Below are 17,500 nucleotides of genomic sequence, written 5' to 3' on the forward strand. Positions count from 1 at the left end.
AGCCGCACACGATCATGCACCATCTGATGTGGCTACATCAGGTTTTTTTTATGGCATGAGGCTTCTTGGAAAAAACTCTGTCAAACAGGGTTCATTCAACCAAGCTGCGCTTCCATAAACAATCAGGTCCATAGACCATTCAAGCACACACAGCATGTGTCTCACCAGATTTTTGACATCTGTAATTTTTATAATGGCATTACTATTAGCATTTTAACAATAATATGTAGTTATTGTCATTTCATATTACGAGTCAAATATATACCTCTAATTATGTCATAGATCGTAAGGTCACACGCCCCGGTGCTGAACAGCTCATCAACTGTGTGTGACTGAAGTGCTTAGCAGAACATCAAACAATTTGTAAAACTGAAAATGAAATGATATGAGCTGATACACTCTTGTATTTCAGAAATAGAGGCATAGTTTGATTTAGAAAGTAAGTGGCTATGGCTATTACTGGGTAAAGTTAGTAGTCACTGCTGAGTCCCTGAGTGAATGTGTGTGTCATTTTCAATAACTGACATGAAAATCTCTAAATAAATTTACAGTATTTATCCTAATATAGAGAAATTATTGAGGTACAAAAACTAAGTGAATTAGTGAAGTTTATATATATATATATATATATATATATATATATATATATATATATATATATATATATATATATATATATATATATATATATATAAATTTATTTATTTTTGCACACCTTATGCAAATGTTGAATCAAACAAATAAAAACCTCTCTATATAAACGTAGGCTTCCTAAGGAAGAAAAAACGCACCAACATCTGCGCTGAAGATGTCTCCTAGTTTGGTGACGAAATGTTTGTGACCGAATTATCAAGCTTGGCGAACAGGCGAACAACAACTAAACTGACCTGGACTACCAACACCATCAATATTTAGAACCATTTTAAATATACAAGTGAAAATTGCAGAAGACTACATCATGACTTTGTTATGGTCTTGTGTTGCCCGGTCTGCGGTCTAAACCCCTGCCACAGACTACACTCACATGCGAATAAAAGCTCCACCAACTGACCTGAGGGAAGGCGCGAGTCTTTTACATTATCCAGCAGAGCTCTGTGGGACGGAAGCTGTCAAACAGAGCGGTTGTGGGTGGCTAGTTGATTGGTAATGTGACTCAAATCAGATATAGATGAAGTATGCTATTAACAATGGCGATGTATGCAAATCATTTAGATGAGTGATATTGCATATTTTCTTGTATAGGGGTTCCCATTAAACCCTTGGTTAATGACTCTTGAGCTGTTTTAGGGTCTGCCAAGAGGGAGGGGCTACAGTGATAAAGCTCATTAACGGAATGCTAAAAGGGTCCCTAGATGTGCCTTGACACAACTGGAGGAAGGTTACTTCATCACACTACAGCGGTCTGCCCTATAACACTGGCCTGTTGTGTTCTGCATAATCTAGCCATTAAACCCGGCATTCTTCTAGCGGAGACCACGCTAGCTTACCACCACTAGTCCCAGTCGATGCTCCTAGTGAAGGCATAGCGCATGTCTATAATACATATCTTCATGGTGTGTAAAGTCAGCGAGACTTTTTTTCCCCACATTTCACAATGGCTGGGATATTTGTGGTAAACGCAATCTTATGTCCTTTAGAACTGCTGCAATGTCCTCCATCAGTCTGTGCTGTGCATCCTGCCTGTCCAGTATGGCGTCGGTGAGAACCTTCTCTGGGAGGGTGCACCGGCAGAGGACTATGGCTTGAATCTAAAACGATTCAAACGAGCGTTTTGGATTCCACTGTGGTTATTTCCACTATTTGGGCTCCCTGGGGCTTCACTACATGTAATGTAGCTGTGTCGGAAACGCGCGTGTAAATTTAGTGTGACTGGTATTTATTAACCCATGCATTTATTAACAAAGCCGTGTTCTGGAAGTGTTTGTCAATAGGGCGATAACCTCAGGTCATTTACACGTATTTACTAAAGCCCTGATGAATGAGGCCCACTGATCTTGTATTCAAAACCAAAAGCATAGAATGGTTGACTGAATTCAAAGGAGGAAGACAAGAAAAGGGCAAGTGAGAAGACTTGGAGGAAAGAGAGAGAGAGAGAGAGAGGGAGAGAGAGAAGAGGAGGAAAAAGGGAGAGAGAGAGAGAGAGAGAGAGAGAGAGAGGAAAATCAGCAGAGAGACTGCAGAGAAAAACCAACCTCACACACGAGCTAGCGGATCTAAAAAAGTAAAAGTACACGTTTGCGGTCCTGTTTGATATCTTACTTTAAACAGAAACCCTTATGTGTAATTCTAGTTCTTATTTTAACCTCTAGCCCATGTTTCCGAGTGTCACCTTGACCTTTGGAACTGAGTTTCAAGGGGTAGAGGCTGAAATCTTCCTCTGTGAAATGGGACCACCTTTCCAGAACCCCATGCGTCAGACTCGACAGGGTTGGGGTTTTTTTCTTTGTTGGTCCAGTTTCGCCCTCAGCTGTGGTGTTCTCTCCTGTGTGGGTTCTAGGCATCCTTTTGAGGTTGTCTGCAGTTGCCCTTCACAACGTCAGTTTCACGCATCGGTCGGTCCCCAAATTAAGAACGCTTCATCTGCTTCATCCGCAAGCTGCTAGCGGTGCTCCCTAATTCATCTGCCTGCCTGAACTGATATTAGAGGAGCTGTAACTTTCGCCATCCTCGCGGCTTGAAAGGGTGGGAACGTAGCATGAAAATATGTCAAAATGTGGGACTGTCATGTACAAATCAGCACTAACCATGTAGCATTAGCTACCGAGTCATCAGCGATACTGGTGAATTGTATATGCTTGCAATGAAGAAAAAGACCATAATACATTGAAAGCGACTTAAACTAGGATAATACAGTGGTTATCGCATGTTTATTAACAGAGAAAATCATTATGTTTGTGTGTTTCTGTGCAGCCATCTTGCCAGTGATTTGCAAGGCATTCTGGGAAATGTCTCATGCCGTTCCATTTGAAGCGTACCTCTGGAAAACATCCGTTTGGAGGGCCATGTAACCTTCACACTTCACCCTGCCTCTCTATCTCAACAAGAATCGGGACCCCCTAGCCCTAGGTGTTACCGCCCCCAGAGGAGGGGTGGGGCTTAGTGGGTGGTGTGGCGAATGGGACCGTGACAAATACTAACAACACCATAAAAGCTTCCTTCTTTGTCTTTGATTTCTTCTCCTCATCCAACACTCACATTTAAAGTTACTCAGACTCCAGAAAAACCTGGAGTTTGCACAGTACACACACACACAGAGAGTCCTGGAAAGGAAGATGAATGACCGACAGACTCACTTGAATCCAGGAGCAGTGAGGATGCATTTGGAGTCGTGCTGGCACTTATTCAGCTCGGGAGCACAGAAATCCTGCTTATCTTCACACAACTCTCCTACACACACACACACACACACACACACACACACACACACACACACACACACACACAGTGGTCATAGACGGTCATTTCTAATTAAGACCTTTACTGTTGCTCTTTGATTCTGTGTGTGTGCTTGCGATCACACAGTTTACTGTACATCATATGGAACAGTATCTCATAAAACCAGCGAGCAGTGTTAGACATGACATTCTAAAAGACAGCGCAGACACACGCATAGGAAGGAGGCGTGAAGGAAGACGGAAAGAATCCCAGCGACTGACCTTTCTCCACTTCATTGTTATTAGCAGCTAGCAACGGAGACAGAAATGGAAACCAACAGGACAGAGAGAGAGACATGTTCGTTTGACCAGTTAGTGAGAACAAAGCATGTTAGCATTAGCATTAGCCGCTTAAGCACAGGAAGCACGCACAGCATGAGTAAAAGCACAGTTTAGCGAGAGCCTGACTAGCGTCATGTGCATACGAGTGTTACCTGCATACTCAGGTGAGCAGAGACAGGTGTAGTTGTTAATGCCGTCCACACAGGTGGAGTTGTTCTCACAGTCGTTATCTTCACAGTCGTCGATATTTCTCTCACAATGCTCTCCCTGAAACCCCTCTGCACACACGCACCTGAGAATGCACGCACACACATATAAAGGTAATATATACATTAGATCTCTGTATTATATTAACTCGTGTAATCTAGTTTCCGGTCACACCATGCCCCCTCAAACAGCGAAAAAAGAAAAGCAGCCTCCATTCACTCAGACGTCAGATGCCGGGAGGTTTGTGTTAGGAGTTCGGAGTCAGGGGCTTCTGACTCTGTGTGTAGAATTCCCCGTCTGAGAATTGTGCCCTCGTCCTGGGGCAGGTGTTCTACCCCCACCACTGATGGATTCATTATCAGGGTCTGCTTATCAGAGACTTGTCCAACCACACCTGAGCTCCTGTGCCTGGATCACGTTTCCTGATCCAAACAAAAGGACACATTTCCTTCAGTCTGCAGGGTATGACTAGGAGCTTCTAACTCGGTGTGTGTATCTGTACACGCACGTCTGTTTGTGTATGCACATGTGTGTGTCTGTTCATGCATATTTGGGTGTGTGTGTGCATGTGTGGGTCTGTAACAGTCTTGTTAAATGGTATTAGTGTAAGAGTGTGATCAGTATGACTAGCAGTGTGTAGAGTGATGTTCCACTCTCCTAATAGACAGACTGCATTCAGCATCACAGAATCTCCACACAGGATTCATAGTACTTACACACACACATATTACTGTGAGTGATGGTGAGGTGTGAGCACTGAGTTTTAATTGGTCAATTGTGCATGTGTGTGTATGCACATGTGGTATGTGTGTGAGAGAGTTAATCATAATTGTGTGTGTGTGTGTGTGTGTGTGAATGTGTGTTTGAGAGGGAGGGAGAGATTAGGGAAGATTAGACACACTGTGTCCATGAAGTGTATTCATTACTGGAGCACTCAGGTCCCTCATCACTGAATGAGCTTGTTAAGTATTTATTGAGAACCCTTCTGCTTCTAGCACAGCAAATCACAGAGAATCACTCACTCAGTCCCTCTCTCTCTCTCTCTCTCTCTCTCTCTCACACACACACACACACACACACACACACACGTGTGTGCGCACATACCAGGGTACCTAGCGTCAGGCATCATCTCATGTTCTTGAAAATGTGAACAATAATCATAAAATGATGATGATGATGATGATGATGATGATGATAAGATAAACACTGCACTTTCATCCCATGGAGTCAAACACACACACACACACACACACACATACACACACCCCACCACACAAAGGCGGTGGACACTTCATCTCACTAACTGACACTTAACTCACTCATTAATGCAAAATAACTCACCAACTGACTCATTAACACAATAAATCATTAACTCACTCATGAACTCATTATCTCACTAATTTATTAACTCACACTTTGCTCATTCACTGGTGAGATGATACTACTTACTGTACCACGTATCCCTGTCCTGTGAGTAATGATGATTTCAGCAAAGATTTTGTGGGAATAGTGATGATGATTACCAGTGTGTGTTCTCTACTCCATCTTTGAGGTGACAAGTTCCTCCGTTCTGACAGGGATTACTGATGCAGGCATGGATGGCCTCCTCACAGTCTTGCCCCTGTTAACACACAGCCACACACATGACAATGAATCCGATATTGAAACTATATGCATTATTGATGTTTTTATCATCCACTAAGTTGTGGGCAACTGTGTGTGTATGGAGTGTGTATGCTTTGCACACGTGTGTGTTTGTGTTTTGTATAGATGCGTGTTGTGTGTGTATGTTGTATATTGTGTGTATGGTGCGTGTGTGTGTCTGTACCTTATATCCGTAAGGGCAGGTGCATCTGTAGAAGTCTATGGGGTGGTTGGTGCAGGTGCCGTTGTTGTGACATGGGTTGGAAAGACATGGATTACACTTGGCAAGGACGCCGGTGTCTACTGGACCTGTGTGTGAGACAGAGAGACAACAGAGAGTTCTAGACACACACACAGACTCACATATAGTATAAACACTTAAAAGATAGACAAATACAAACACACACACTTGCCCACATGCCCACACACACAAACACACAGGGACAGCTAAATTAGCAGAGCACAGAAAGGATAGTCTTCATAAGGTAAGGTAAAGAGTAAAGGGTCATTTCAGGTCTGGAGGGCGGGGTTTAGTTATTTCTGACTGGGCTCTGATTGGCTGCCTTACCTGCCACAGGATAACCACAAGGCCCCGGCACTTCTATAAATGTATCAATCAAGTCACGTTACACAGAATAATAATGGGCCAAATTTACATCTTATGACAATTAGGATTTCATTAAGTCAATAACCAAGGCGGACAACAAGAATGTAAACCCTTATTAAAGAATTTATCACTTTTTATAAGATTAAACATACGTGAGTACGCTGATACATTAATAAGTAAATGCTGTTTGCCATCATGTGTGTGTGCGTGTCTGCGTGTTTGTGCGACATACCTGTACAGGTGAACTTCTTGGACGGTGTCGTGAGCAGAAGCTTGTCGGTCATATCTCCCGGTGAAGCACAGCGGGCAATGCCAGGCTCCCTGTAACCGCTCTTCACCCAGTCCGACAGCCACTGCATGCCACAGTCGCAGTGCAGCGGGTTAGCCCCCAGAGCACTGCAAATAACCACAGACATTCGTGAAACATTCATCTAGTCACAAACTCCTTTTACATTGGCACGACAACAGTGACTTCACTCAGAGCAGAATGAGGAGATAGTGAAGAGACATAGAGGATGCAAACAAAGCAAGATTGAGCAGAACTGTGGAGTCTCTACATCTGCATATCTGCAAAATCTATGTGCAGTTTACTCATGTGCTGTATATACTTCATACATATCTTGGCAAGAGATGCATATAGTTTGTATCTAAAGAGAAAAAGAGAAGGAGATACAGAGACACAGCAATCTATAACAGCAGTGCAGTATATACACGGACAACAGTACAGTGCAGTGTATACAGGGACAGCAGTGCAGTGCAGTGTATACAGCGACAGCAGTGCAGTCTATAACAGAGCAGTGGAGTGTATACAGGGACAGCAGTGCAGTGCAGTGTATACAGCGACAGCAGTGCAGTCTATAACAGAGCAGTGGAGTGTATACAGGGACAGCAGTGCAGTGCAGTGTATACAGCGACAGCAGTGCAGTCTATAACAGAGCAGTAGAGTGTATACAGGGACAGCAGTGCAGTGCAGTGTATACAGGGACAGCAGTGCAGTGCAGTGTATACAGGGACAGCAGTGCAGTCTATAACAGAGCAGTGCAGTGTATACAGGGACAGCAGTGCAGTCTATAACAGAGCAGTGCAGTGTATACAGGGACAGCAGTGCAGTCTATAACAGAGCAGTGAAGTCTACAGCTACAAAACATACAAAAATATACATGAACTGCACGGACTGAAAACGATTATAATATAACGTGTGTGTGTGTATGTGTGAGTGTGAGTGTGTGTGAGAGTGTGTATGTGTGTGTGAGTGTGTGTGTGTGTGTGTGAGTGTGTGTGTGTGTGTGTGTGTGTGAGTGAGTGAGTGTCTGTGTGTGTGAATGAGTGTGTGTGCGCGCAAAGTCACTTACAGATGAGACAGAGAGGTGAGATCTTTAAATGCTCCTTCAGGAATCACAGCAATATCATTACCATGTAGAGAACTGCAAAGAGGAGAGATGAGTGAGTCTACCTGGGACTCTGAACCACTCCACTAACTTACACCCTGGACACTCACACATTCTCAGATACTCTATACTCTCTCTCTCACACACACACACACACACACACACACACACACACACTCACATACTCTCAAAAACTCTATACTCTCTCTCTCACACACACACACACACACACACACACACACACACTCTCAGATACGCTATACTCTCTCTCTCTCTCTCTCTCTCTCTCTCTCTCTCTCTCTCACACACACACCTACTCTCAGATACTCTATACGCTCTCTCACACACACACACACAAACATACACACATACTCTCAGATACTCTATACTCTCTCTCACACACACCTAAACACACACACACTCACACACAAACACACACACACACACATACTCTCAGATACTCTATACTCTCTCTCTCTCTCACACACCTAAACACACACACACACATACTCTCAGATACTCTATACTCTCTCTCTCTCACACACACACACACACACACACACACACACACACTCTCAGATACTCTATACTCTCTCTCTCACACAAACACACACACACTCTCAGATACTCTATACTCTCTCTCTCTCACACACACACTCTCAGACTCTATACTCTCTCTCTCTCTCTCACACACCTAAACACACACACAAACACACACACACTCTCAGATACTCTATACTCTCTCTCTCACACACACACACAAACACTCTCACTCTATACTCTCTCTCTCACACACACACACTCTCAGACTCTATACTCTCTCTCTCTCTCTCACACACCTAAACACACACACACACACACACACATACTCTCAGATACTCTATACTCTCTCTCTCTCTCTCTCACACACACACACACACACATACTCTCAGATACTCTATACTCTCTCTCTCTCTCTCTCACACACACACACACACAAACACACATACTCTCAGATACTCTATACTCTCTTTCACACACACACACACACAAACACACACACTCTCAGATTCTCTCTCACACACACACACACACAAATAGAACTCACAGTAGCCGAAGAGATCTAAGGCCATCAAAAGCTTTAGCTGGTATGCATCTCAGTCTGTTGTAGCTCAAAATTCTGTGATAATACAAGTGAAGTTAGTACAATGGAACACACACAAACACACACTCTACCCTCAAATCAAGAATAAAAAAAAATACAAATACACACAAATTTACTAGGCAAATATAACACATATAGGAAATACCACCCCCCAACACACACACACACACACACACACACACACACACACACACACACACACACACACACGCACGCATATGTACACACACTCTATCATAATGACACTCACAATGTAAGCAGCTCAGACATGTTACTGTAACTGTGGTTGGACAACGTGCTGATCTGGTTATTGCTCAAATCACTGCAAGAAAGCACACACACACACAGAGTGCAATCAGTTTCTTGTACACGAGTTAGCCTGTGTTCTAAACGACTCGCAAAGGATGTGTAGATCATCCCTCTATGTGTTAGAGGTTAGCGTTAGTATTAGAGCTCCTGTACTTCCTGCCAATTTCAGAGCCGTTCTGGACCCAGCAATAACACTAGACATTACTTCTGTAGCAGAGATGAAGCAGATCAAGACAACAGCAAAATACTGGAAATAATCCATATTGTTTAATGGACTGTAGAGAAAATGAACAGATCCAAGTGAAATTCCTCCCAGAATAAATTAGTATGAATCATAATAATTCACTTTAGAACAAAACCCAGTTAGATACAAATACATGTAAGCAAGACAGCAAGATAACGGGTGTTGTAGAGACACTCGGATAGAAATGGAACTGAAGCATGTCCAAACATCTGTCAACATTCAGGCAGGAAGTGAGAAGCTACATACATGCACCCAGCATTTACGGAATATTAACAATGCCTGGTATTAAACTGTACAGAAAAGCAATTCTTCAGGCAACTCAGTCCAAGCAGAGTGAGTCTCCTAAAGTTAGATTCTAACCCACCAATCACATTGCCTCTGCCTAATCCCACCAATCACATTTCCTCTACTTTACCCCACCAGTCACATTTCAGTTCTACCCCACCAATCACATTCCCTCCACTCCACTCCACTGAGAAATGGCAATAGATTCAGAGGAATTCAAACTGAGTAGGTACTTTCAGTAAGGGTGATAATGAGATGAGTGGGAGGTTGTTTTTGATTGGTTGAATCTATAGCAGGCTATACCTACATAAGAGTGAGGTGTTTGAAGTTGGAGAGCTCCAATGGGACTTGTATGAACTGGTTTCCATCGAGATAGCTTTCAGAAATGAAAGAAAACAAACCCGTTATTAAACTGAACTTCACAGGAAATAGCACATTACCAAGAACGCAATGTGAAAACCAACACTACAACAGATATGAGATTCACAAGAGAGACGATACCTTTGAACATTCTGCCATTACAACTTTACAACATTACAAGTCATAATCAGACTACTGATATTATGAAAAAGACTGAAATTGGAAATATGTGGGAAGTTATTAAAAGATTTCTACTCATGAATATGATGAGTGTATGCATGTGTGTGTGCATACAGTTGTCATTGGGTATATTAATATACACAAAAGCACATAACATAGTATGTGCGAGTCTCTTTGTGTGACTGTGTGTATGCGTGCATGTTTACATGCATGTGTGTGTGTGTGTGTGTGTGTGTGTGTGTGTGTATGGACTCACAGCTCCGTGACATCTTTAGGAATTCCCTTTGGCAGGGCCTTTAGTCCTTTGTTACTACAGCGAACCACTGTGTCCAAACAAGAACATTCTACTGGACAATGGGCCAAGGAAGAGCAGCTATTCTCATCATTACCTGCACATATAAACATACCAGCTAGAAAAACATACACATGCAATAAAATATTCTCTCTATAATAAAGTGAAAGTGTGTGTGTGTGTGTGTGTGTGTGTGTGTGTGTGTGTGTGTGTGTGTGTTATGTACTGGTTGTTATTGTAAGATTGCCTTTGTTTGTATAAGATCAAGCTAACAGCATTATGCTCAAGTTAGCATGACTTATCATTCCACATGTTACTACATTAAGAACATGAAATGAGATATCTGACAATTCTCTACAAAGACTACACACACGTGTGCAGAGGCACACATACCCAAAATCCTTCAAAGAGGTACTTACCAAAATCAAAGAAAACATAGACCACCACTTTCCAAAATGGATGATATAATACAGAATAGCTTGACTTTGTTGTTATACTAGTACTTTGTTTTCTCTTTCCTCATAAAAAGCATGAAGAAACCATTTAAAGTCATTTTGCTATATTTTTAGATATAAATACATATGCATTTCAAACAGGCAAAGTCCCAAACTGTAGCTGTGTGTTAGCCAAACCACAGGCAAATTTATTTTTAATGTACCAATCGTGTGTAAACATTCTAAAACTGATGAAAACCCACTGAGTAAATAACACAACCTTTAAGACAGAAATCACAAGAACGCTACTGGCTCAGTGTATTGCCTAAGCAAATGTTACCATGGATACCAGTTTCAGGACAAATCACGAGTTCAAGACTGTAATGTACTTATATGACAAGTGTGGAATAAACAAGAACACAGTCATACCCTAACACAGGCCATCCTCACACAGTCATACCCTAACACAGACCATCCCCACAGTCTGACACTAACACAGATGATCCTCACAGTCATACCCCAACACAGGCCATCCTCACACAGTCATACCCCAACACAGGCCATCCTCACACAGTCATACCCCAACACAGGCCATCCTCACACAGTCATAGCCTAACACAGGCCATCCTCACACAGTCATAGCCTAACACAGGCCATCCTCACACAGTCATACCCTAACACAGACAATCCTCACAGTCATACCCTAACACAGGCCATCCTCACACAGTCATACCCTAACACAGACAATCCTCACAGTCATACCCTAACTCAGACCCTCCCCACAGTCTGACACTAACACAGACGATCCTCACAGTTATACCCTAACAGACCATCCTCACACAGACTGACCCTAACACAGACCATCCTCACACAGTCATACCCTAACACAGACCATCCTCACACAGTCATACCCTAACAGACCATCCTCACACAATCTTCACACAGTCATACCCTAACACAGACCATCCTCACACAGTCATACCCTAACACAGACCATCCTCACACAGTCATACCCTAACACATACAATCTTCACACAGTCATACCCTAACACAGACCATCCTCACACAGTTATACCCTAACACAGACCATCCTCACACAGTCATACCCTAACACAGACCATCCTCACACAGTCATACCCTAACACAGACCATCCTCACACAGTCATACCCTAACACAGACCATCCTCACACAGTTGGTCTCTAACACAGACCATCCTCACACAGTTGGTCTCTAACACATACCATCCTCACACAGTTGGTCTCTAACACATACCATCCTCACATGCGAAGTCCTGCACAGCAACATCCTGGATAGGGATCTCCTTAAGGAAATAAGGGTTCAGACATCGAGGGTTGCCTGTGACGATACGTTTCTTCCGTAGCCATTCCCCCAACCAAGCCAGGTGACAGTTACAGTTAAATGGATTGGCCAGCAGGTTACTGCAAGATGAGTCAGAAAACACATAAAATAAATAAAACACCCAAATTCTCTTGAGGTAGCAAAGGTTTTCGAATGGTTCTGGAATGTGCAGTTCCCGAAAAATAAACGGACTCCGCCTCTCTCTTCCATGTTCAGAAACGGTCATCATCTTTTTGGGTGTTGTACAGCTCGAGGTGTTTGAAAACAAACAAAGTGACCTTTTCCTCTATTTTGGCTGAGTGAGAGAAGACATCATTAACCACGAAGAATCTGATCCTAACTGCGCTGTGCAGGGTAGATGACCGCTCTTCAGTCAGGCTGCACATCATTGGACAAGTACATGCAGAAGCACGCTTCACAAAACAGCACCTCTCCAGTTCCCCATGTGTGGGAGGCCTGTCTAGACGTCACCTTACATTTATTTAGACATTCAGGAATGATTTTTTTGAACAGTGTAAGCATCTGTGATTCTTGAAGCTGAGCACACAGTATGAGGAGACAGCACACAGACAGAGTGAAAGAGATGTACTTACAGTGTGGAGAGGGAGTGGAGCGTGTCAAAGGCTCCCGGGGCAATGGAGGTGATCAGGTTATCATACAGAGAAAGCAGCCGCACCGAACTCAGGCCTGTAAAACTAGTGTTACTAACGCAGCTGATCTTGTTACTCCGCAACATCCTAGACACACAAACACACACACAATCAAAACACTGAGATTAGAAGAGTGCGTCATATTAAACACAACAGTGTGACGTAGCTGATATTCCACAACCCAAGGTTCAGTTTAAGCTATCAAAATGCATGTCATTTCCAACACTGTCCCCAAGAGTCAATATTAGTTAACTCTGTTAGACTGTGTTAATGTCTTTAAACTGGCACTTTTGGGACAGTGGCCAATGTGTGAGCAGAGTTTTGTGGAAAGACATTACGGTAGCTAATGCAGGCTCACAACAGCCCATTCAACAGGTCGGCACAGAGCAAGCCGCTGCCGTGACGACACTGCAATGGGAACGCTCTAAGCAGGGCTTTTTATGCTTGCACGGAATGACTTTTGGGGATACTTAGTGGCCATTTTAAAATTCTCTTCTCAAACTGCTCCTCTCCTACACACACACACACACACAGAGAATGCTAAATCAGATTGAAACTGTATTTATATGCACCTAGAGACCTGGCTGATGAGCTGCAGTACAGAGAGGGGTGTTCAGTGGGGTGATATATGCCTCTGACTTTTAAACACTAAAGATTCTAGTGATACATGTGCCTGTATGTGTGGGCATGCCTGTGTGTGTGTGTGTGTGTGTGTGTGTGTGTGTGTGTGTTGTGTGTGTGTTTTACTCAGCCTCTGACTTTTAAACACTAAAGATTCTAGTGATACATGTGCCTGTATGTGTGGGCATGCCTGTGTGTGTGTGTGTGTGTGTGTGTGTGTGTGTTGTGTGTGTGTTTTACTCAGCCTCTGACTTTTAAACACTAAAGACTCTAGTGATACATGTGGCTGTATGTGTGGGCATGCCCGTGTGTATGTGTTGTGTGTGTGTTTCACTCAGCCTCTGACTTTTAAACACTAAAGAATCTAGTGATACATGTGGCTGTATGTGTGGGCATGCCTGTGTGTGTGTGTGTGTGTGTGTGTGTGTGTGTGTGTGTTTCACTCAGCCTCTGACTTTTAAACACTAAAGATTCTAGTGATACATGTGCCTGTATGTGTGGGCATGCGTGTGTGTGTGTGTGTGTGTGTGTGTGTGTGTGTGTATGTGTTGTGTGTGTGTTTCACTCAGCCTCTGACTTTTAAACACTAAAGAATCTAGTGATACATGTGGCTGTATGTGTGGGCATGCCTGTGTGTGTGTGTGTGTGTGTGTGTGTGTGTGTGTGTGTGTGTGTTTCACTCAGCCTCTGACTTTTAAACACTAAAGATTCTAGTGATACATGTGCCTGTATGTGTGGGCATGCCTGTGTGTGTGTGTGTGTGTGTGTGTGTGTGTGTATGTGTTGTGTGTGTGTTTCACTCAGCCTCTGACTTTTAAACACTAAAGAATCTAGTGATACATGTGGCTGTATGTGTGGGCATGCCTGTGTGTGTGTGTGTGTGTGTGTGTGTGTGTGTGTGTGTTTCACTCAGCCTCTGACTTTTAAACACTAAAGATTCTAGTGATACATGTGCCTGTATGTGTGGGCATGCCTGTGTGTGTGTGTGTGTGTGTGTGTGTGTGTGTGTGTTTCACTCAGCCTCTGACTTTTAAACACTAAAGACTCTAGTGATACATGTGGCTGTATGTGTGGGCATGCCCGTGTGTATGTGTTGTGTGTGTGTGTGTGTTTCACTCACAGTGTGCGGAGGCCGGTAAGGCCTTTCAGCATGGTGTAGTGGACGTTCTCCAGACGGTTGCTGGTCAGAATGAGCTCGTTGACTCCACCTGCTCCCTCAAAGGTCCCCTCCTCAATATCGCTGATCTTATTGTTGCTGAAATTACTGAATTAAGGGGATGGGTGAAAGGGGTAACATCACAGTGCTATAACACAGATTAACACACAGCCAAAAACGACAGAGAGAGGTCAGCGCAGGGAAAAGAGGCAGAACTGGGAAGACTCACATTTTACGGAGCTGTGGGAGTTTTTTAAAGATTCCTGTTGCCTCCAACACAGTGAACTCATTATTGTTTAAACGTCTGTGAAAAAGACACATTAAGGACATAATCAATTGTAGATTAGGTGTGTGTGTGTGTGTGTGCGTGTGTGTATGTGCGCACGTATCAGGCTCACAGTTCTGCTGTGTATTGTGGGATGTGCTCTGGTATCTTGGTGAGTTTCTGTCCAGAACAATCCACTGTTGTTCCCTCACAACGACACTTCTCAGGACATGCCAGATCAGCAAAGCAGCTCCCTCCCAGTCTAGAGCGGTAGTCTTCCACACCTACACACACACACACACACACACACACACACACACACAGTCACTGGTATACAGTGAGTCTTAGAAAAACGCAAAGCAGGCAGAGCAGGCCACAGGGTGAAAGGGGAAAAGGTCAAAGGTTGTAGGGATCAAATAGACCAGAGGAAACTCAGTTATCACCATGGCAACACATAACTGCAGCTATTATATTTACAGCAACATGCAAAGCCATGATAACACAATCCTCATGACTTTGTACATGCAAACACACACACACACACACACACACACACACACAGTTTCAGCTTAATGCGTGTATGGAAACGTACACACGCACATTTACATATAGGCCAGTATACACTTATTCAAATGAGGAGGCTGAAAATAAACACACACACACACACACACACACATAAAGGTTGACTTTTGTTGCTTGCCATGCTGTTGACACTGCAAAACCTTCCATGGTGCTTGACAGAACCATGTCTCAGTCTGGGCCGCACACACATGGTTAGATCAAGCACAAAGGAAAACCCTGCTGAATTTCCTCTACCAGAAGGAGTGGGGAGAGGGGTGGAGTGTGGACAGAGAAGGAGAGAGGGAGGTACAGGGGGCAAACAGAGAGAGGTAGGGGGTAGGAAGAGAGAGAGAGAGAGAGAGGTAAGGAGGATGGAAGGATTAAGGTGGAAAGCATGGACACAGCAATCATGTCTGGATGTAAATACTACTCAGGAACATCACTGAGATAAACAGACAAGAAGGCAATAGAAGAGAGGAGAGTAGAGAAGAGGAGAGAGGAGGAGAGAGGAGAGGAGAGGAGAGGAGGGTAGAGGGGAGGAGAGGAGTAGGGAGGAGAGGAGAGGAGGGTAGAGGGGAGGAGAGGAGAGAGGAGAGGAGGGTAGAGCGGAGGAGAGGAGAGAGGAGAGGAGAGGAGGGTAGAGCGGAGGAGAGGAGAGAGGAGAGGAGGGTAGAGGAGAGCAGAGAGGAGAGAGGAGAGGAGGGTAGAGGGGAGGAGAGGAGAGGAGAGGAGGGTAGAGCGGAGGAGAGGAGAGAGGAGAGGAGGGTAGAGCGGAGGAGAGGAGAGAGGAGAGGAGAGGAGGGTAGAGCGGAGGAGAGGAGAGAGGAGAGGAGGGTAGAGGAGAGCAGAGAGGAGAGAGGAGAGGAGGGTAGAGGAGAGGAGAGGAGAGGAGAGGAGAGGAGAGGAGAGGAGGGTAGAGCGGAGGAGAGGAGAGAGGAGAGGAGGGTAGAGGGGAGGAGAGGAGTAGGGAGGAGAGGAGAGGGGAGGAGAGGAGAGGAGGGTAGAGGGGAGCAGAGGAGAGGGGAGGAGAGAGGAGAGGAGGGTAGAGGGGAGGAGAGGATATAGGAGAGGAGTAGGGAGGAGAGGAGGGTAGAGGCGAGCAGAGGGGTGGAGAGGAAGAGAGGAGAGGAGAGGAGAGCAGAGAGGAGAGAGGAGGGTAGAGGAGAGGAGAGGAGAGAGGAGAGAGGAGAGGAGAGGAGAAGGAGAGGAGAGAGGAGAGGGGAGGAGAGGCGAGAGGAGAGGAGGGTAGAGGAGAGGAGAGGGGAGAGAAGGAGAGGAGAGGGGAGGAGAGGAGAGGCGAGAGGAGAGAGAAGAGGAGAGGAGGGTAGAGCGGAGGAGAGGAGAGAGGAGAGGAGGGTAGAGGGGAGAGAAGGAGAGGAGAGAGGAGAGGAGAGAGGAGGAGAACAGGGAGTTAGTGTGGAAGGAATAATGTAGTAATGTAATGTAAACACTATCAAGTAAGTCAAAGATGGATATTCTAAAATAAATGCATTTATAGCCACGAATGCACCTACATTCGTAATATATGTATATTATGTCTGCAGTATTTTTGTGTCTCTGGTCTGTGATTGGTGGGGACGAGGTGATGGGGCTCATCAGTCATCACTGGGTACGAAATATGAGCTGTACTCTGATTGGTAATGGTTACTTACACTTACTGACATGATGGATCCCTGAGTGTGTGCAAGGAAGAGAGAGAGAGACAAAGCTCAAAACACTCACACACACACACACGCACGCACACACGCACGCACGCACGCACACACATTTTGTAAACGCTGTTAAACAAAGGCGTGTAGGAGACCTGTGTGCCGCGTGCGCTAAAAGCAATGAGTTCTACCCTCTAGGGTGAGACGTCAGAGGCCAGGGGTTTGCCGGCTGTGAGGGGGAAGGCGTAAGTGAACCTGAGTGAACAGGGTGAAGGGCTCAGGCAGTGATGTCACCCACACTGCAACCGGCAATCGTCCTCAAAGATCGACTTCCACACCAGCTAATCAGAGTGCACACACCCAGTGCACGCCCACCCACACAGACTGGGCCAAGACACACTCGGACACCATGCAGTGCACCAGCGCAG

General features: G+C 44.6%; 1 protein-coding gene across 4 annotated transcripts in view; it reads right to left on the reverse strand.

Annotated features, from left to right (window-relative positions):
• slit2 (slit homolog 2 (Drosophila)) overlaps positions 1–17,500 on the reverse strand; it is a 76,609-nt gene that overhangs the window by 8,692 nt on the left and 50,417 nt on the right. For 2 of the 4 annotated variants that reach the window (XM_027025309.2, XM_027025308.2), the window contains 16 exons: positions 14,996–15,146; positions 14,827–14,901; positions 14,562–14,705; positions 12,764–12,907; positions 12,084–12,250; positions 10,341–10,473; positions 9,852–9,920; positions 8,957–9,028; positions 8,650–8,721; positions 7,527–7,598; positions 6,407–6,570; positions 5,752–5,876; positions 5,447–5,544; positions 3,869–4,008; positions 3,657–3,683; positions 3,294–3,387 (listed from right to left, as the gene is read on the reverse strand). In XM_027025309.2, coding sequence (XP_026881110.2) covers positions 3,294–3,387; positions 3,657–3,683; positions 3,869–4,008; positions 5,447–5,544; positions 5,752–5,876; positions 6,407–6,570; positions 7,527–7,598; positions 8,650–8,721; positions 8,957–9,028; positions 9,852–9,920; positions 10,341–10,473; positions 12,084–12,250; positions 12,764–12,907; positions 14,562–14,705; positions 14,827–14,901; positions 14,996–15,146 — 1,747 coding nt within the window. The remainder of the gene's footprint in view (positions 1–3,293; positions 3,388–3,656; positions 3,684–3,868; positions 4,009–5,446; positions 5,545–5,751; positions 5,877–6,406; positions 6,571–7,526; positions 7,599–8,649; positions 8,722–8,956; positions 9,029–9,851; positions 9,921–10,340; positions 10,474–12,083; positions 12,251–12,763; positions 12,908–14,561; positions 14,706–14,826; positions 14,902–14,995; positions 15,147–17,500) is intronic. The other 2 variants (XM_027025311.2, XM_027025310.2) reach the window with 1 other exon arrangement.

Source organism: Electrophorus electricus, chromosome 9 (genome assembly GCF_013358815.1).
Source record: "Electrophorus electricus isolate fEleEle1 chromosome 9, fEleEle1.pri, whole genome shotgun sequence".
Taxonomy (NCBI): domain Eukaryota; kingdom Metazoa; phylum Chordata; class Actinopteri; order Gymnotiformes; family Gymnotidae; genus Electrophorus; species Electrophorus electricus.